Here is a 21,851-nt window from a genome sequence, read left to right on the forward strand (position 1 = left end):
TTTTTTAAACCACAAACCCTGGCATTGGAATTAGGGGTGTGTAGACTTTTTATATCCACTTTATGTGCCTGTGTCTTTCTTTGATGTTTAAATTCGTGTTTGGAAGTGAGTTACGCGTTGTCTTCAGTGTTAGCGTAGTTTTTAGCATTCCTACTCGACATACAGTTGGACTGTCATCATCATTTCTTCTTTTTTTGCTTTTGTCCAGGGCCTGAAATGCAGCCGTATGTTGCCGTGGTGCTGCACCAGCTGGTAGAGATCATTAACAGGCCAAATACGCCAAAGACTCTTCTGGAAAACACAGGTACCACACTGTGGCGGTACTGAGCCGGGCCAGCGCGGCTGCCACGCACGCAAACACTCTCCCACGCACACACACACACACCCATCCCCACACACACACTACACATTTAGAGCGTCGGCCACCCAGCAGGCTGTGAGCCAGACTGGTTCCTCTGGCTTCCTGTTAAGTATGCTAACAATTTAAGTGATGAAAATCAGAGCAGTGATTTTCAATCTTGATTGAGTCAAAGCACATCAACAAAGGATCACTGCGTACTGAAATAATAATGATCTTGTCTCAATTTACTTGCAGATTTATGTAGGGTACAACCTGGGCCTGTTTATTTGAACACAGTCATTACTCTGTTGCATAAATGGAAACAAATACACCGTATATTTGTATAGTCTGCCATCTAGTGGAGTGCCATTTAATTGTTCTAAGGATACAATAGTTGTAGTAAATAAAATTTGGACTAATTGACTAAAACTTGATCATTTAAAATGATTGGGAATCACTGCTTTGAAATCAAAAGCAAACGGGAGGCCAACGATAAACACGCAGGAAACGTTAGCGGGAAACACGCACTTTTACAGTCACTTTCAGGAAGCACACACTCAGCACATTCGAGACAATCCAAGGTTACACTTTGCTCTTGTGGACATTGAGTGAGACGTTTGAAAAGACAAGACGCAAGGGCAAAGTGTCCGTAAGAGAGAAATTGTGTTCATGTCTTCCTGTTTGTTTGCCGTCACTTTATTTGTTGCTTTTAGTTAGTTAGTGTTCTTTAAATGTCAGTGCATATCTGCTAATTGATGTTAAATGTTGTTTGGTGCAGGATTTGGGCGATGCTTTGCCACTCAACAGTGGACGCAAAGCCTACCTGGATAATAATGATTAAAACGGAATGGTGAATGATTAGTGGAGTCCAGTTACAACATTCTAAGCAGCCACTCGGGCCGCAGTTGAACTTTGAGTTACGCCGGAACCTCCAAAGTTGAATGCGGTCCATGCCGGAATTCCCGTTGACTTTCCGTAACGATAAGTTGTCCTACAAGTGTGTATTTATGTTGTACAGTTGTGAAAGGTGGTAGTTGGAAAACGGTTGGCCTACTAGTAAGAGCCATTATAGAGCCATTATTTATCTTAAAAGGCTCCAAATCATTTCAGCCTCTCAACAGAAAATATTCTCAGATTTCTTCCATGAAAGCCAAGTGATTCTCTTTGTGTTTAAGTAAGCAAACAAAAATTTGCTCTTACTTTGGGAAACAATGAGTTTGTGTTTTTTTACAGATTTTATTTATTTTTTAAAATACATAGTATTACGGCATCGTACTATGGTATTTATCTATACCATTGGAAAATGTTGGAATATTGTATTGTGAGTTATTCTGCAATTTACGCCCCTCCCATCCATGATTTTCATTGCCAAATAAATATCGTAGCTGATTTTCTTTTTACAATAAATTGATTATGACACATTCATTAAAGTTTTGGTACCTGTGGAAGTAATCTCTCAAGATACGGGTAAATCTTGCATAAAGTTAGTATCAAGTCGAGGCTTACACAATATTGTAATCGTGACGTATTGTGTCCTTATCTCTTATAATGTTATCGATACAACTGGCTCAAACATTGATATTGTGTTTGTTGGGCAGAACTCAATGACAATTCTGCCTTTTTCTTTTTTATACGAATATTCTTTTAAAAATATTGTTGGCATAGTATCATATTGTCATCTTATGATACCTTACCATTACAACTGGATCAAATACCAATATAAAGGTTTGCGGCATCGTTACTGCGTACGTGATATAGGTATTGTGACATCATAAGTCTGTTTTTTTTTCACAATCGATGATCATGCATTCGTGAAGCTATAAATATCACACGATACGTCAAAATCTTGCGTGAAGTGTGTCAAGGCATAATTTAGCATATTTAGTTTGAATTTGACTTTGGAGGGTCCACTGTACTTTTTTTGGGTGTTATCCTTTCATATTCCAGACAATCCTGCACTGAACCTAATTTTAAAAAAACCCCAAAAAACAGAGCATTACCATCTGCTTTATGCATGTGTCATTGGACTTGTTCACAAAATATGCCTGTTTGTTTTAATGAGAATGTTGCATAGTTCTGTGTTTTCTTAAACTTAGGTCCTCGCTCCTCCTCCTCCTCTCCTCCTCCTCTCTGCCTCATACCAACCTGCTGTGCCTGGATAGTATCCTCCCTATCCTCCATGTAGTCGGAGTCATGTTGTCATTTCTGTTTCAAAAAGAGCGGCAACAACAACAGCAACAACAGCGACAATACAGACACAAAAAAAACAAAAAAACACACGCACATTTCTGTTTGTTGTGTACAATTAACATTGGTGAGTTTAAGGGAGAAATGTGCTTGTGAGGCATGAGTCGCGACATTTAAAGGGGACATATTATGGAATATTGACTTTTGAATAGCTTTAACACAGATAGTTGAGATCTATGGAATGGCTACCTAACCATCAAGTGTGAAGTTCAACGATCAGCAAGATCTGTTATCAGCCATTGAAACATTTTAACACATTGGTACCTTTACTTCCCAATGCCTCAATTTAGAAGAACTCTCCCTCACACACAGTCACCAATGCACTTTCAGACGTTTATTTTGAGCAGGACAAATAGTCAAACACACAAGGCTAGCCCTTAACGGCACACTGAGTAACACATATAACATTATTAACATTAACATAACACCACCCAAAATTGTGTTCAATTGCCAATTTATTTCACCCCCCCAAAAATCGCTAATTTATTACGGTGTCATTTGTTTAAATGATAGGAGCTGTCCACATAGTCTGGGCTCACGCCGACCCCGACCAGACAAAAAGCCTTTCTAACTTCACAAAAGCAAATGTCCCAAACTCTTTTTCAAAGGTCTTGGAGCCATGAGATATGAAATAAATAAATCGCTGATATAAATAAACAAATAAATGTCAATGGCAGTGAATGAGTTAACCAACGTTAACTCAGTTGTAGCTAAAATAATTATTTTCATGCATTGTCTAAAAAAACAAAAACAAAACAAAAACATCTAGACTTTGAATCTTGAGGCGATAACATGCTGCACGGTCCCACGGAGGAAGAGGCAAAGTAAAGCTGAAGAAGTATTTTAAATTTTGTGGGGCAAAAGCATAATATGTCTCCTTTAACAATTTTCACAGAAAACAAAACAATTTCTCTACGACGACTGTCTTTGTCCAACTTGTCAATGTGTTCTCCCTTAAACGTGTTTTGTATGTATGTCCTAGTTTTTGCATTCTACCCTCCTCGACTGCAGGGGGCAGTAGTGTGCTAACAGCCAACACCAAGTGAATTCTTCTGTTTTTTCTGATCATGCACAGATTCTGTTGATTTTTATGTCTCTGAGTTGTGTGTTTTTTCTTTATTTTTTTTCTCCTCCCCACTCCCCCTCCCCCTCCTCCTCATTGCTCATGTCTTGGTTGGCGTTTGGTGGTGTGTAACCGTGATTGCGTTACCGTAGCAATAACAATTGGTCGTCTTGGTTACGTTTGCCCTCAAGAGGTGGCACCCATGCTACAGCAGTTTATAAGACCCTGGTGTGTATTATTCAATCTTTTTTTTTTTTTAATTTCATTCATCTTTTCTCTGTTGCTCTTCTTTCTCTTTGCTGTCACTCTCCTCTCTTTAAAAATGTTTCATTTTGTTCTTGAGTTTTGTAATCATTGCCAACCATGTGACTAACCCTGTCCTCTTTTAGGTCCTACTTGTGATTTTTTTTTTTTTTTTTTTTTTTGCCTTAGTGGCAACTCCACGTTATTGTGTCTAGTTTTTATTTTTTTTGTTGTTGTCCACTGTAGCAAGCAAAAAGAAAATGCAAGGCGGTCACCTGACAGCTGGTGGCCAATCAGAGAAGGGATAGGGCCTTGTTGCCGCGGTCGAGCGTCCTTCGCCATCCCTCTCTGCATCCCAGCTGCCATGTCACCGTCTCACCTCAACGCACCCCTGACATTTCCATCTTTACAAAAAATGTTTTTTTTCTATAGTGTAGATCACACTGCTCATAAGATAAATACAGTAATGAGCGGGATGTACTATAAAGTGCTGCTTCTGTTTTCTTATATTCGGTATATGGAAGCCCATTTTTCGCCAGTATTTTCATTCAAATATTGTGGGGGTTAGGATGTTGGGTTAGAGTTTGAGTATGAGTGGTTTAGGTTAGGGCAGTGCTTTTGAACGTGTGATACGAGGACGAATAGTGGTCTGCAGGGTCTCTCTTGTCCAGTGGTTCTCATCGTTTTTGAGGCCCTGGACCCCCTTGCATATATTTTTGATTGACTCAAAATTCAATCAGAAGAATAAAGGTAGGCCACAGAAAGCTAATTTGAATAATATAGTTCTGTCAGGTGGTCACAAGGTTTAACATACAAGTGTATGACAAAGTGATGTGCACACCCCCTTTCAACTAAAATTAAAATTGATTTATGAAACAACATAATTTAAGGTAAATTCAACCACAATTCCTAAATTAAGCTAACATTTTTTGTTTGCATGTGTGAAACAGCAGAATTTCAAAGTGTAGTTCTTGTAGGCTAAAATGTGGGCAGTCTCAAGCAAATATGGATGATGTCGTTTTTAATTTTTTGTACTTTTTAAGGAAAACGCACCATAAACTGCAGTGACGTGCGGTGAGGTTCATGACTGGTGAGGCACTACTCCTCTAGAGTCGTATATATGTCAAAATACAAGATTAATCTATATTTCAAGTTTGATCTTCTTTTAACTCATTCACTGCCAGGCATTTTCAGACCCTGTTTTACGCTAATGTTTGAAAAAATAAAAAAAATATATAAATTCATGGGATTTAGTGGCTGGACTGTGAAAAGACAAATAAATGTGTCAATGGCAGTGAATGACTTATGTTTCAGTCAATTCCACACTGTTCAACAATGTGGTAGCAATTAAAACAAAATATTTAATATAAGGTCAAGTTCTTTTTTGTTGGGTTGTTTTTTCAGTTGAACACATTTATATGTGATAGAATGACAAACCGCAACATCTCTTGCACGAGTGCTTGTACCAACTGCCTGAGTTGGCAAATAATGTGTGCGTGGTCAATGGAAGCTCTACATTCAATACCTCTCTTCACACTCTGCCCATGCATTTGAACAGGAAATACAAATTCAATTATTTTAACGTTGAAATCATTCATAATTATTTGATTGAAATGAAAACCAATGAAAAGCATGGATCATAGAACTAAAATAAAACATAATTGAATGTAATAAGTTTATATAAGCTCTTCACTTACAGAGAACAGCCAGCAGGGGGTGGCCCTGCCTCACTTGCCTACCCTGACCGCACGTCCCTGAATTGAATTTGAGGCCAGGATTGTTGCGCTCTTTTGAGTCGTATGCTGTTATTTCCGTGTTAGGGCTAGGGTGTGGCTGCAAGTGTTAACTGCTCGAATTAGGGGTTAGTTTTGTCTTATCTCCCTGTTGGCTGAAATGGGCCTCCTTAGTCTCGTGTGCAGCTACAATTTATTTGTGCTTATTTTTGGTTACCGATAGACACAGTTAATCTCATCGTGAAGATATGTAACTCATTGTTATGTTAGTATAACGGTCAACGTTGAAGTTAAACCGTAGCCCAGTGAGTGACCTCTTGATTGCATGCAATTTGATTTGGATGTCCGTGTTAAAAGCTCCCCCCGTTGGCAGGTGCACCTCCCTGCGGAATATAAGAGACAATGAGGAGAAAGACTCGGCTTTCCGAGGAATTTGCACCATGATAAGTGTCAACCCGGGAGGCGTTGTACAGGTGAGATCAAAAAAATAAAAAATAAAAATAAAGTACAACTTAAACTGTGGATGGGAGCCAGTTCCCTCACGTCTTGCCTTCCTTCTTTTCACAGGATTTTATCTTCTTCTGCGACGCAGTAGCATCCTGGGTCAACCCCAAGGAAGATTTGCGAGACATGTTCTATAAGGTAACAATTTTGTAAAATTACTACTTTATTCTTGTAATATTGCAACTCTATTCTCACATTCTTGCACTTTTTCCCCCAAAAAAGTAAGAATTTATTTTCGGGATATTACGACTTTTCGTTAGGGGGAAAAAAGACTGTGTACAACTTTAGTAGCAGTATTATGAGTTACAATTACAAAAACTACTTTTTCTTCATATTACATCTTTAAAAGAAATTGCTTTCTCCAAGTGTTTTTTCTATTAGAAATATTAATACAACTTAATTCTTGTAATAACATTTTTTGGGGGTAGAAATACGATTGTAACGTTATGACTGTCATATTTTCATAACTTCTTATACAACTTTTAGAATTGAATGCTTTTATCTCATATTTTAAAACATTCTCTGAGTGTAATTTTATGAAAATAAAGCTATAATTTTTTATATAAAATGTGTAACTTTAAAAGAATAATGAAATCGTTTTGAAGCATAAATAAGAAAGAATAGTCTGTGAATAATTGCACAATTTCAAGAAAATAAAGTCGTAGTTGTACGAGAATAAATGAATCATTTTTACAAAAATAAGATGGAAATTCACGAGTCATCATTTTACAAGTGTCATAATTTTTTTTAAAATAGAGATGGATTTTATGTGACTACCAAACAGCATGTTTATCTTTGTTTAGCAAAACTTTGGACACGATTACTGTGGTGAGTTAGGCGTACCAAATTTTGTGCCCCAATGTCCCAATTAATTTTGGTGTCCTTTGATTTCAGATCCTTCACGGTTTTAAGAACCAGGTGGGCGAAGAGAACTGGAGGCGCTTTTCCGACCAGTTCCCCATGCCGCTCAAAGAGCGCCTGGCCACCTTCTATGGAGTCTAAAAGGGGCAGGAGGGTCAGTTTTCCAGCTCATGAACATTCGTATAAAATAACAGTTATGCTTCGGATTTCCTTATAAACGGGGGCTTTTTCTGTGTCCACGCAGGTCTTTGATGTCAGGAGACAAGATGGGGAACCTCTTTTACCCAGGGAACACCACGCCCTTTACTGGGGGGGGGATAATCTGCCTGATGGGGGAGGGGGAGTGGGTGCCGGGCGCTTTCCCCCCACCTGGTGGGACAGGGTGGGAAAGTGTTGGTAATCCAAGTGGGCCTGCGCGGGAACGGGGGGGAACCAGGGGGGAACGAGGACAAAACAACCAAAGTCACCATTCATTATCAGGTTATCATTTATCTTTTGAGTTTCCGCAAACTCTGTGATATTTCGTGACTATTTAATAAAGCGGAACTCGGACCCCAGTGTTCCGAAAGAGCAGTCCACACATAAGATCCTTTTAAAGTGATAGATTTTCTCCAATGGTAGAAAAATACCTAATTACCAGAATGAAGTTGAAATACGATGGAAATAAAGGCGGAATTTTACAAGATTTTTATGGAAATAGCTGTAATTTTACAAAAGTAAAATACAAGTCATAATTTTACGGAAATAAAACCGTAATTTTATGATGGAAGTATTAATTTTACGGGAAAAAAATTGTCATTTTACAGGGGTGCCGTCAGATTTAAGATAATCAAATTGTAGTGCAGATCAAACCATAATTTTGTGTCTCAATTTTATGAACATGGTCGTATTTTAACATGAACTGTTCTAGAATAGTCGTAATTGTTTGAGGATAGTCACATTTTTATAACAAAATTGGAAAGAAATTAAATGAAATTAAGCCATAATTTTGCAAGAGTTAAATTGTAATTTGAGTGAATACTGTAGTTTTAAATGTTATAAAAATGAGAGAAATAAAAGATGGCTTGATTTCACAAGAATTTGACAAAACAAAAATAAAGCAGTAATTTTACGAAAAGTAATTAATTTCATGAAAACAATCGCAATAGTACTAAAGTTCTAATTTTATGAGAGAAAAGTCGTAATTTCATGTAAAAATAAAGCCATAGTGAAAAAAAAATGTTGGAATTGCAGGAAATTAAAGCCGTAATTTTCAGCAATGAAGTCCTAATTTTACAATGTCCGAATTTTATAAGATTGTCACAAATTTATGGGAAAAAGTTGTCATTTTATATGAACATTTCAGAGTGCTACGATATCCCTTTTTATAATAGATTTGACGTTTTTGTGAAAATTACCATTTTTAGCCTTGAGATCTGTTTTGAAAAAGGACTTTTTTTTCCCATAAAAATATTACTTTTCTTGTACTATTCCGACTTTATGCCAGTGTTCCAGAAGAGGGTGAGAGATTTGGTGAATTGTGTAAAAACAAAAATAATAATAACGATGTAACGTGGCTTCTTCCCGAAGCTTCTTTCATGTTGTCTGATCTTAGTTGTCGTGTCTTGTGCATGACATTGAGGATTATTGTTTTTTTGTTTTGTGTGTGCGCGTATGTGTGTAGGGCTGTTTACTCTCGTCTCATGCATGTCGGTGGCCCCTCGAATTTAGCGGGGTAATAACGGTGTATAGTGGGTGGGGGGGCGGTTAGGAAAATGTCTTAAAACACTGGGACTTCATATGACGTGATTTTGCTGGAGTGTTTCCCCCCTGCCCATCCTTGGTTTGGAAATACTGTGAAAGTTGATGTATTTTAAACAGCCTGAATGTATTCTGTGACGATTTGGAATCAACAATCATTGTTTTTGTTTCCCCGCTTCCTCCCTCTGCTGGCCAGAGTAAAATTTGAAGTATTTTAACCCTGGCAATTGGAGTTTATTATGTGAAGTGATGCTGCTTTCAATTTTCATGCAAGAACAAAAAAAAGTCATTAGATTTTCTTCATTTTGTGACAAAAAAACATATATATTTAGTAGAACCTCTAAAGTCCAACATGGGACAATGTTCGTATTTGATAAAATGTTTTCCTCATTTTCGAATTGTCGCCATTTTAAAACCCTTAGGAACATTTTTGTTGGTCTTAATGGTCTTCCAAGAGTGAAAAAAAAGAAAAATGCATACAATTGTGGTTAGATTTTTTTAAATTTGAAGGTACGACCATTCGGTGTAAGCTGAGACTTGACTGAATCTTTTTAGTATGAATTAACGTTCTTAAATACTATATACAAACGTGAAAATAATTTGCAAATTTTGTGGACAATTTTTGTTTTTTGTTTTTTTTTAAGATGCGATCATACAGTAAGTAATCGTAAAATTTTAACATACTTAAATGTTACAGTTTATACAAGCGTGAAAAATAAGTCAACTTTTGTAGATTTTTTTGTGTTGACAATTTTAGTTACAATTTTTTCATTTGAAAATGCGACCATTCAACGTTAGAAGGGATGCCTTTTGAAGCATATATTTTCATGCAATTTTGGTAGTGATTTTTTTTTTAAGGTATGGACCATTTAGTGTTAGTTGAGACATGACAGAGACTTTTTTAGTAACATTTTAACGTTCTTAAATGTCATGCAAGCCCGAAAATACTAATATTTGACTCGGAACCTTTGGCAAATTTGTTAAGTTGATTGGTTTGTTGATAGTTGTTGTTATTGGATCCCCATTAGCTCTCGCAATCTACAAGAGCTAATCTTCCTGGGGTCCGTACAAGTGAAAGGCAAAGCAATACAAAATATGTACGAGTAAATAAGTATATAGTATTAAATATAAAATAATAAGGATAATAATGATATAATAATAATAATAGTGTCTTGTAATTGACTAGCGAATAGTCCAGGGTAACCCTCACTTCTTTGGCTGAAAGTCAGCTAAGTGTAGCTGGACTCTAAAATAGGGCTCGACCGATATGGCTTTTTTTAAGCAGATGCCAATTTGGCAGAGTAAAATTCAGATAACTGATTAATCGGCTGATTAATTGAAAAAATGTATGTAATGAGTAAATTATTATTTTTTTGTCCCATAACGCTTACAACAATAAAAATATGAATTACAGGCAGTTTGACAGTTTTATAATGCTTTGTACTATAGCATTTACTTTACGACAGGGAGAAAAATTGGTCGAATTTTTTCTTTCCAAATTTGTTCTTTTTTTTGGGCCAGGGGAATGTTTCTTTGTTGTGTTGTATTGTGTAAAAAAGGAAAAAAATGGCAGATTTTGCCAAATTAAAAAATCAGCATCGGACTTTAGAGGTTCATAATAGCACGCTAGGTAATATTTAGGCCAATCCTCGCGTGTATGTCACTTTTTGTCTGTCACATTCCGAGTGTTGTGGATGCTGCTTGATTGATTGTGTGTGTCTTTGTGTGTGTGTTTGTCATGGTGGTTTTACTACTTGAATATGCGTTTTCTACATGTGATCCTCAGGTCATCTGTGTTTGCTGGTTTTGTTTTTTGGAGCCCGACCCCCTTTCACTCCCCTTTTCTGTGCACACAATTGAAATTAGGAACTCGCACATATTTTGTCAAAAGTAATTTCTTAAACGTTCTCATTAGCCACCCAATTGTAGAAAGCTGTTGACCCCTGACGTTAAAACGGTTGAGCTCAACTGTAATAAATTACTGAGCGACCATGTGGCCAAATGCATGAAGTTTGAACTACAAAACTAAAGTAAAAATATTAGGGAAATAAAGCCGGAATTTTTCAGAAATAGTTATCAAATTGATACTTATTCTGTAATTTTACAAGCATAAAGCCATACATTTACGAGAGTAGTTCTGATTCTACAAGAAAGATATAGTTTTACAATAATATAGTTGTACTTTTAATAGAAGGTGGCTTTTTACAACAAATTTCTCACTTGAGAAAGAAGGAGTAATATTCTGCTAAGTGATTATTAATGAGAATAAATATGTAATATTACATAATAGTTGAAATGTTCTGAGTTTAAAGCCATTATTTTGAGAAAATGGTTATAATTGAACAAAAATGAAATTTATGGTTAATGGTTGTTATGAAATTAATTTGGTATAATATGATACATTAAGTGAAATACACTGTTGGAACTTTACAAAACTATGAAAATAGTCGTAATTTTTCAGAATAGTAGAATAGTAATAGACAATTATCTAGTCATACTTTCATGATCCCAAAGCCACCACTTTATGATAAAGTTGTCATTTAATGAGAATACATTTTTAATTTAAATTTGACTAGCGTAAACTTGCAATTTTGCTGAGAATTAAACCTTAATATTGATGATAAGTCATGATCTTACATTACATACTTGCAGTGTTTTGAGAATAAAGCTGTCCTTTGACCAATATAGGTAAAAGAGAGCAAATATCAAAACTTGTTTTCATGATAAAATCGTAATTTTTCATTCACGTGAGAATTTCGTGAAAATTAAGTAATAATTTTACAAAAATAAAGCCATAATTTTCAGAGATGACCTTTACCTTGCAATAATGGTCATAATTTTCAGAAAATAAAACCCTACATTTCGATATTGTAATTTTATGAGAATAAAGCTGTCATTAAATTGCCTTTTAAAGATAATGAAGTTGTTCCGTGAATGCAGTCGTGTAATTGAACAAAAACAAAATCGCAATTTTACAGGAATAGTCACAATTTTATAAGAATGATGTCATAATTTGACAAGAGTGTTGTCATTTCATAAAAAGTTGGATATTACCTGAAATAATTTTCCCCTATCTTTGCACACAACTGCGATTGGCAACATGCATGTATTTCATGTCAAACGTGATGATACTAAAAGTTGTATTAAATGGAGGAGAAAAAAAAACGTGTTTAATATGTACGAAGCTTTATTAATTGAATTGTATTGTTTTTTTAATGTGCCACTGCCATCCAGGGACAAATTGTCAAAAATTGTTTATTTGAACCAGGGGTGGGCAACCTTTTTTGCCCGAGTGCCACTTTTGGTTGTTAAAACTGACAAATTTACTCCACATCATAAAAATATATTAATTTAATTATAAATAACCAATTTAATAAAATATTTTAACAGTTAAATATACAGCTGATTTTTTAAAATTTTATTACTATGTTATTATTTACGATTAAGTAATTATTTAATGAGCTAAATGAATGAACCACTTGATTGCTGGGAAAATAACAATTAAAATTAATGTAACAAGCATGAAGCGGACCTTACTATGCCCACCCTTGATTTTGACCATATGCCTTGTATTTTTTTTAAATGAGCTGCTGAGATACATACAAATCAATAAATTTGAATTTGCCACTTTTTAGGGGGAAACACATTATGCGCGCCATACTTTTTTAATGAGCTGCTGAAATAAAATAGTTAGTAATAATAATTTTGGGGCCACCAAATATTTTGAATCATGCAAAGAATATACAGTGTATATTGTACTGTTTTTGTAATATTTGTAAGACGACATAGTGATGGGTGTGTGACCGGTTACCGTTGCTTGAAACTGTACATTGTTCCAATAAATCGTTTTTTTGTTTGTTTTTTTATGTGTCCTTTATTAATAGTTTTCGTTTGTCACTGGTTTAGTCATTCACGTAATGTCATCATCAGGAGTGTGACAAAAAAGCGATTTGAATGGCAAAATCGTTTGAATTCGGGACTCGCATCTTTTCAATCAAAAACGATTTAAAATATAGTTGTGCAGAAAGAGAATAAAGTAGTCATTTAATTTTAACAAAATGACGACGTAATTTTACGAGAATTGAGTCGTAATTTTACGACAGTAAAGTCGTGATTTCACTGACACTAGCGTTGTAGTTTTACGCTTTTCGTAATGTCCCTGAACGCATACCAAATTTTCCTGAACGTCACTGAACGCACCTTTTCATTTCGCCTTTACCGGGTTTCTGTTTGCCTGCTTTCCCGTCCGCCATTGGCAGCGCTGTTTCGTCCTGTTTGGCTCCGCCGATCGGCTCCACTCGTTGTTTGTTGGCCGACGGGCAGTAGTGTGAGGCAACTTGGACAACCGACCGAGCGACCGGGCGGGCAGGGAGGTGGAGTTTTGTTGGCTGTGGAGGGAGGAAAAAAAGGGGGCAGAAGAGGGGAAGCTAAGGAGGCGAATCCCGACGGGACGAGACGGGGCGGGGGAAAGAAAGAAACGAAGCAGTGCACGACAGGAACTAAGCGAGAGCTCGTTGTGGATGAATTTGGCCTTTTTTCTTTTCTTTTTTTGTTTTTTTTTTTTACGAAAAACTAAAGTTTCTCCTGAAGTGTCGTCGGCGAAGAGGACGACGAGAACAAGATGATTACGCCCTACTTCGTAGACAATTTCTGGGTAGGCTGTCTCTCATTTCGGGGGTGTTTACACCGGGTCTTTGGCTCCTTCTCGTCTCGTTTTGTTCGTCTAAAATTGGTTTGCAAAAAAAAAAAAACGTTTTTTCCCTATTTAAAATACCCCTCCATCGCTAGTTTTTCAAATGTTATTATCGCTATTATATGTTATTTAGAAAATGCCGGAATTTGGTAGGGCCTTTGAAGGGAAAGCAAGAGCCCACCTATCTTGAAAATCCCAAAATGTACGGCCCCCCGTTTCATTTGCTGTTGCCGATTGGCCGTTATGGCCTGTGTGGAACACTTGCCGCTCCTTCCGAGGAGGCCATTGGCTACCACGATTGTCAATCCATAGCCTCTCTGGGGGGGCTTTTCGCGTCATTTTTCTTCCGTGAAATTTCAGTGAGAGGCCAGATGTTTAGAAAGTTCCCCGATGCTTTTGAAACGTACTATTTCTCAGTTTTTTTAAACAGTCTTATAACTGTCATCGTTTATTCTTCAAGCCACTGTTTTATGGCGTGCAATGTCGTATTTTTCCTGCGCAAAGGTCGTTTCAACACGAACATGATTTGACGTGGCTATGCTAGCTCAAACAAGTAGAGCCCTGACACTTTGAAGTCATATCAATATTTTAACATTTATGCTTATATTCTTGTATATAAGTAGCCTTCGTGCTCTGAAAGGCAAAGTAGTTAAGGGCATGATTTCATTGGAGGCAAGTAAGGCTTATGACAAATACACTTAGCAGTCCTTTTAAATTTACATTTTTAGGCAGCAACCAATAGTCATTAAAATGCAAGTTTGTGTGGGAGTGATGCTTCAAAAATAATAGGTTGATGCTTTTACACAGCTGATTAGTCACATTTATACCATGTTCAAACATGTTGGCTTTGAACAAATTCCAAAAAGTTAGGCCAATAGCATAAGGGCCTGTTATTCTTATGTCAGCTTACTGTGATCAAATCGAATTAGCCTAAAATTGTGTAAAACGTTTTTTTTCTGGAAACAGTCAAATATGACTTAAGCAAATATGTTATTAGGTGAACAAAAAAGCTAGATACAATGTTAGCATGGTGAAGGCCAGGAGTATCGAGATCCGGCCTGCCATATCATTTTGTGTGGCTCGCGAAAGCAAATCATGTGTCACCTTCCATGATCCTCACTAAAATCTATACCAAAATTGTCATGTGTAATAAATAGGGGTGTAACGATTCACTCAAGCCCCAATTAGATTTAAATTTCTGCCGCGCTTGTCTCTGTGCGCTATTGTGGTGCTGTAGCCATCCACAAATGCAATGATGTTTGATGCAAGTGTGTCAAGACAGTAGGCCTTCCACAAACTATTATTTTGCTAGTCGACTAATCCAACTAAAACAGTAGTCGCGATTAGTCGACTAATTGGATCATATGTAAATCATAAACGCTCCAGGCTCTTATATAACCATTGGTAGGTTACAGCTTCAATTCTTTAAAGTATGCACAAAAGAATAATAATGAGAGTTAATATGAAAGTACGTTCAACTTGTAGTAAACTTTGTACCTTGTACGAGCATTCCTGACATGTTTATGAATGATGGAGTAATTGAGATTGAAGGCGATACTGTGGCCTTAATTTTTTTTAACTGTAAATGTTTAGTGCATTTTAAAATAGAACCAAAAACTATACACTATGCTGCACTATTATCCTTCACTTCTGATTTCAAAACTAGTTATCCATCAATTTGCTGGGTAAATGTATTTAATGCAAGACTTTTACTTTGTTTCACCTCTGTAATGTCCCTTTTCGTGACAAATATGACATCCTTGTTTTTGTTTGTAACTTCAGGAGGCATATAAACACTCGACTTTACAGTGTTTGACAGTAAAGTTGTATTTGTTAAGAAATAAAAGCCATAGTTTTATGATGGTAATGAAAGTCATAATTTTATGGAGTATGAAGTTGTAACTTTGATATAGATGTGATTTTTATGGAGATTTTAATGTCATTTTTATGATGACGTTTTATTTTTAGGATAAAGTCCTTATTTTAAGAAAAATAATGCTGTTATTTAATGAGGATAATGTAATATATATATATTTTTTTATATAACAGATGATTCTGTCACCCCCTAGACTGGAATTCTACATTACAACAACAGGGCCGTCGCTTTGCTGTGACGTTGGCTGTGCTTATCCGCTGCCTCCCCACATGTGATTCTAGAATGTTTTTATTCAGTTTTTGATGAACAGCCGGTGAGGAAAATATGTATTCTTTGGATGATGTAATTGTTGTATGGTTAGTTTCTGCAACAGAAACAGAAAATATTTTTGGTTAGCTCCTTTACGAACATAATTAAGAACTCATAATTTTACGAGTCATGAAAGCAAAGGTCAAGAAAAGCCTCTTAAAACCTCTGAACTTTATTTGGGATTAGTCAGAGGCACTTTAAATGGTGGCTGGTGTGTGCAGACTCCTATTTAACATGCGCTTGAATGTGATTGGTTGATTCTTAACAGCCATATCTCCAGTAATTTGAGGTTGTGCACACTTCTGCAAATACATTATCTTAGTTGTTTACTTTTACTTCCCCTCTTAAATTCATTAATTTTTTATCAGTTTAGTTGCACATGGTATAGGTCATATTAATGGTTGGGGGAAAATGTTTTGAAGTGATTTATCTTGGTTTTCGTTAGTTATATCACAAACCCTGACATTTGAACAGGAGTGTTTAGACTTTTATGTCTGCTGTATTAGGTTTTGGAGTCAATTGAAGGTGCAATCGCTGAAGCCGACTCTGTGTTGAGCTAAATGCAAATGGAGCCGAGCGACTCTGTCAGTCTGCCCTTTGTGCCTCGGCCACAAGAGAATCCAGTGATGGCAAAGATCAGCTGTGTGTTTAACATGCGCTGAGCGCACCCACAACTACACACACACACACACACACTGGCACCCGACGACCCGTCCGTTTACTTTTGACTGGACTGCAAATCATCAACCAGAGTGCACACACAAATAGAAATCACAGATAGTTTCGTCAGAAGCAGTGCGACAAGTTTTCCCTTGGATACAAAAAAAGATAATAATTTGGCCGAAGAAATTGGCCGGCCGATTACTCTGCTGCGATTATTTTGTTAAGTACCGCTTCACATCTACTTTTGAACGTCCGTCATAAATTTGACTCGTGTACGAGCTACGCAACTGGTCAAGCGAGGATGGCACAAATTTTGTCTGGAATTAGTTCGGCGCCCTAAGGTCTCAACTCAAGTAACAAAAAGATAGTCTTTCGAACTTTATTTTCATGAAATGTAGGCATTGTTGAGCAGTAACAAGGCAAAAGCGATTATTGCTTTCAACACTTAAATTCTCCCTTTCACACATCCGTCCACTGGAGAATATTTCCGGCTTCTAAGGTAGTGTCAGCATGTCGTTAGCATGCAAGGGGGTCATTTAATTGCATTTTTGTTCTCTATTTGTGGCAGGGTTCAACCCTGACACCCTGCAAATGCTTCACCGGTTAGCTTAGCTTTAGCTTCCAGGACCATGGAAAAGCAAGTTTGTCCATCCCTGATAAGTGTTGACGCTGACAACGCCGACGGTCGCATCCCCACTTGCACGCCACTTGCTGCTGTCAGCGTTGTGTGTGTCTAAACACTCGTTGCACAACTCAAATGATGCGAATCGTACATTTGAAGCGCGTCACAAAAACAACGGATGTATTTCATCACATTGCCGTCTCAAGTGGAAGGTCAAACGGAGCTTGTGCAATCGGGTTACGTCGTTAAAGTACAAAGTAAAATACTCTAAGAAACATCATGAATCCTTACATTTGATTTTTTTTTCCTAAAGAAAGAAGGACCTCAACATGATACACAAGAAGTTGATCCGGCGATTTTGAGGAAGACCCGTACACAAAGCCGGAAGAAAGATGATTTTACAAACATCAGGTTTTATTGCAGAGTTAACAGTGATTTTGATGTTAGCACTACCATTTCACACTGGCTGACTTTTTAAAAAACATTTTGGGGCATTTTTTTCCCGACTTTGTGTAAATTACCACTAAAGTCGATTGGGAAAATTCGCTGGCTTTCGACAGTATCACAGGTCTAACCTAACCTGTGTGTTAAACAGTGTACCTTTTAAAGCGGAAGTCAAGTAAAAATGTTAATTAGAATAAAAAGTTCTATGTGTCGAAACATGATATTCTGATTGTTGTGTTTGTGGAAGAAGAATTACGCAGACAAATCTGTCCATTTTCATCCACCTCAGGGCGCTGCTATTAATGTCCTGTACGGCCCTCTGCTCTCAACTAAAATTGGACAGCAAAGTGCCTTCGGGCTCGCATTGCGAATGTCACACGACCAAACCCAGACAACTGGTGAGCCGTGACATGCGCAGTGCAAGCCCAAAGGCACTCGAATGTCAATTTCAATCGTTGGCAGAGGGCGGTACAGGACAAAGTCAGCGGCCTGAGATGGATGAAGATGGATGCGTTGGTTTGCTTAATTCTTATTCCACGAACGCAATGTTAATCAGAATACCTTGTTTAAACTAGTGACATTTTTGTTTGATGGTGTGCAGTGAGATTTTTTTTTTGTTTTCATGTAAATTATGTGCCTTGGCTCGATAAAGGGAAACACTAGTCTAGACAAGCCGCCAGAAGGGCGCAAATCCCGTTTGGGCTCTGGTGTTTTTCCACGGCACTTACCTGAACATTCCTGCATCTACTTGCCGGCTGGCTGGACATGAAACAACCAAATAAAACTCCACTTAGCCTGCCTGTGATACATTCTGTTCCTTCTCGCGATCGATGCACACGGCCTTAAACGGCCTCGTCAAAAATGCTTAAACTGAACATTAGAGGAGCTTTGAGCGCGCAGGACCATCATGCGAGAGGAGTTCTGTTCATGTCACATTGACTTGGCTGCCAGGCGGGCCATAAAGTTTTTCTTTCACCCACGAAGATTAAAAATTGCATTCCTTCATGCTTCTGGTATTATGTTCAAGTACAACTTTGTAGTTTGGCTCTTCTGCCGAACCAATTACCCATTGAGTATGTTGTTGTATTATTGCTCTTTTCAGTATAATTTTTGTTTCAGGTGCTCTTTAAATCTACTTGAAGGCGAGTCAAGTAATTAAAAAAAATCATTACAATAATATGTTCTGTGCACCCTCACTAGTGTCAACACAGCACTGTGATTAATACTGTCTTTTTGGGATATGAAATAAGCAGAAAAATCCACCCGTTATTTGACGTTCGCAAGTTGAGCCCTTAGGCGCCGTGATGTCATGTTCAGTCAACAGCAAGTAACAGAACAAAACTTTTTTTTTTTTCTGCTGACTTGCCCTTTGATTAGATTTCTCAGCTATGAGCAGTTGAGTATTTATTTTCCGATGACTTTTTACTGGTGATGCACCGTTACATTTTTTGAGACTGATTCCAACTTCAAGTACAGGCCGATGCCGAGATTTGGCGGGATAAAATTCTGAGAATCCATTAATCGGCGAATTAATTTTAAAAATGCATAATGAATAAACGTAGCATTTACAACAATACATTTGTACGTTACGGGCAGAACATTTGATTGTTTTACAATACGCTGTTCTTTAATATTTACATTTACAACTGAGACAAAATCAGTGAAAATGATCAATCTTTTTTTTTATGAGGTAGGTTTTGAATGTCATTGTTTTATTTTGTCATGTATTAATGTGTTAAGAACAACAAAAAAATATTTCAACAGAGCTAATGTCGGACGACTAAATAAGCTTGCAGACTTAATCAGTATTTGTATGCACTACCTGTGTTGGGCGGAGTTCTTTGCCGTCAGCTGATTGGGTGACACATTTCATCATTAAAAAAAAAATAATGGAAGAGCATTTATTTTCCTGTGCTTTTTACACATAGCCCAATGAAGAATCAATAATCAGATAATTTGAAGCATGGGGGCATCAGTACTGACATCTGGTGGGACGTATAAAGTACATGTCAGATGGCAACAAGTGCTTTCAACAGGTCAGGGCGGCAAGCACCGAAATCTGCAGGTCCACGTTGACCCTCATATTTCGCATCTGTGCCTTTCATACACAACAGCGAGTGACTACAGGTTGTGTGAAAGAGACTTAGAGGTAGCGCTAAACTTCATTAAGGTTCCCAGTCTGGACTATTAAAAAGTCATCACAGCAAAGTTGTGTAATTTCGTTCTCCTGCTCGGCCAGAACCACCCAGAAATCTTTTTCCTGTCTTTGTGTTTGCGTTTCTGCTGTTTTCATTGATATGCCACCCCACGTGACCATGTTTGTTTGTCGCGCTCGCTTCCCATCATTGCTTGCTTTCATCACTTCCTCTCCGTGTAGACTCATTGTGTTCCAAAACTGGTTTGGATGTTTGTCTTTTTTTTTTTTTTTTTTTTTGAATTCAAACCCTGAAGCTAGTTACACTTACCAGCATGAGATTTGGTAGACGTGCCTATCCTGAATAGACTCCTCACAAAACAACAAACAAAAAAAACTTCAAGAAACCATGTTGCAAAAGACAGGACACAACATGTTGTTTAAGTTTGAAGTGTCCGTTTCAGGCCATTTTTGTGTCCTTCAAAGACAGGACTCATGCTTTCGATTTTTATGTGATTGCTGCTAAAGTTGTACAACATTTACAGGCGGCAGAGTTTGACGTCTTGTCATAAAGTAGAAAACTCTAGAACACTAATAACTCAACTCTCAAAGGGATTTATCAGTAACCCTGGAGCGCCTGCATTATTATTTTATCTTAGCTGGGGGTTACGTGAGGTTAAGAAGGCATGAAAGAGAAGGTTGCCATTTTGATTGGAAGAAATCTATGTAGGGTATTTTTTTTTTTAATTTCCAGGTGTCCTTCAAAGACAAACTAATCCAAGTGATTTTTGTTACTGGTGACTACTAAATTTGTATCACGTTTACTAGGCAATTCGGCGACACCAAATAAAGTAGCGCGTTTGTCATTGCATTTGAGCAGGGCATAGCAGTCAAGTTTGTTGACTTGCCATCAAACAAGAAAATCTAATAATGTGGTTCTAAATTTGTTGGGTATCCTCCAAAGAGATTCATTGGTGACTTTATTTTTATTTTTGCTCATGTGAGGGTTATCTGAGGCCTGTGCTGGCTCATCTTTCCTTTCTATTTTTTTTTTTAAAATCACGTCATGCATGCGTGTATGTCATCCTTGTAGCCGCGGGCAACAGAAACCGGCAAACCTGTTTTCTTACATTTCCCCTTACTCTTGAGTCAAATGTGGGCCAGTCTTGATAAAGAAGTTTGATCTGAGCCTCACGTCAACACACACACTGTGTGGCGGAGAGAAAGGTGGCGTCTGGGATGTTGTGGCCCATGTCAAAGTGCTGACTGTGTTGTGTGTAGAGGATCCAGGAAATAACTCTGCAAGAATGAGGATGCTTGCTGAGCTTGCGTTCCGTGTCGTTGTCTTGTAGTCACTCGAGATATCTAACGCTTTTTTAAATAAAGCAAAGTCTTTGCGGTTAGCACTGAAGCATTTATTGTTGACTTTTTATGTTATTTTTAAATAAACTTAAAACCTTTTGTCACTCAAATTAAGTCTACCTTTGTCTTATCTGTGATTGATTGTCGGTATCATCATGCAGGACAGTGACACAGATAAAATCCGGCTTTGACGGCCAGTTAAATTTGCGTCACAGCTTTCCGCCTTTACGCAATCTCTGTCCCAACTCATTTGCATCTCGGATTTTACCACCAAAGCAAATGTCCGTCCCTTTAATCGATGCCATGCCCCAAATAGTCACAGTGTGCCATAGGTCAACACCTTCCTGTAATTAATAGGTTTTCCCATCAGATAAATTGTGATGGCAACTGCACGTTCCTCCTGTTGTTGCACGCTGCCCTCTGGAGGCGCCTGCAGTACAGCAACATTCAGATATTGCAGACACCTGCATCATTGCATGTTTTTATTGAGGAGACCCAGAAAGAAAGTCTGGAGGCCATTTCCAAAGAGAGAGAGGAAGTCTGATATTTTGGCTTGAAGCACACACTTTGGGCCATATCCAGAGATTCTTCTAAGATAAACGCCAATTTGTCTAATTCATACAAAATGTGGAGTATTTATACCCCACTGATATATGATGCTGAACACTAGATATTTGATGAACATCTGGCGACTCACCATTAAACATGAAACTCTTCACCTTTTTGCACCTGTGTAGAAAGCGTCGCTCAACAAGGCTAGCCCAACGTTTTGAATTATTCAGAGGCGTCTTTGCATCTTTGAAATGTTTGCGCAAGTCGACTCCGTCGCCCGACAACACGGAAGCGTACCATCTTGTGGGCTGACTGTCTTTTCACCCCGGACGCTACAAATATTTATTGAACATGGCTGAGATGGACACGCTTGACCTGAGGCTGATTCTGTGGCAACTCCAAATCAGGCGGGCACGTAAAAAGGTGTCAGTGGTAAAGAATGCATGCTAGCCAACTGACAGTCTT

At 37.6% G+C, this 21,851-nt stretch overlaps 2 protein-coding genes and 1 long non-coding RNA gene across 9 annotated transcripts in view; 2 read left to right on the forward strand and 1 right to left on the reverse strand.

Annotated features, from left to right (window-relative positions):
• tnpo1 (transportin 1) overlaps positions 1–7,356 on the forward strand; it is a 26,837-nt gene extending 19,481 nt beyond the window's left edge. The window contains exons 19-24 of one of the 2 annotated variants that reach the window (XM_086053925.1): positions 209–304; positions 3,803–3,878; positions 6,000–6,099; positions 6,194–6,268; positions 7,025–7,145; positions 7,236–7,356. In XM_086053925.1, coding sequence (XP_085910051.1) covers positions 209–304; positions 3,803–3,878; positions 6,000–6,099; positions 6,194–6,268; positions 7,025–7,132 — 455 coding nt within the window. In that variant the 3' untranslated portion in view covers positions 7,133–7,145; positions 7,236–7,356. Of the gene's footprint in view, positions 1–208; positions 305–3,802; positions 3,879–5,999; positions 6,100–6,193; positions 6,269–7,024; positions 7,146–7,235 lie in introns of those variants that run through there. The other variant, XR_015089878.1, reaches the window with a different exon arrangement.
• LOC147135444 (uncharacterized) lies at positions 3,731–13,134 on the reverse strand. Its single transcript, XR_015089879.1, has 2 exons — positions 12,932–13,134; positions 3,731–6,261 (listed from the first exon to the last, which is right to left on the reverse strand). It is a non-coding gene; the product is annotated as an uncharacterized LOC147135444 (long non-coding RNA).
• fcho2 (FCH and mu domain containing endocytic adaptor 2) overlaps positions 12,930–21,851 on the forward strand; it is a 48,402-nt gene continuing 39,480 nt past the window's right edge. For 3 of the 6 annotated variants that reach the window (XM_086053919.1, XM_086053920.1, XM_086053922.1), the window contains exon 1: positions 12,930–13,385. In XM_086053919.1, coding sequence (XP_085910045.1) covers positions 13,353–13,385 — 33 coding nt within the window. In that variant the 5' untranslated portion in view covers positions 12,930–13,352. The remainder of the gene's footprint in view (positions 13,386–21,851) is intronic. The other 3 variants (XM_086053921.1, XM_086053923.1, XM_086053924.1) reach the window with 3 other exon arrangements.

This window comes from Filicampus tigris, chromosome 15 (genome assembly GCF_054856515.1).
Source record: "Filicampus tigris isolate MCC_2025a chromosome 15, RoL_Ftig_1.0, whole genome shotgun sequence".
Lineage (NCBI taxonomy): Eukaryota > Metazoa > Chordata > Actinopteri > Syngnathiformes > Syngnathidae > Filicampus > Filicampus tigris.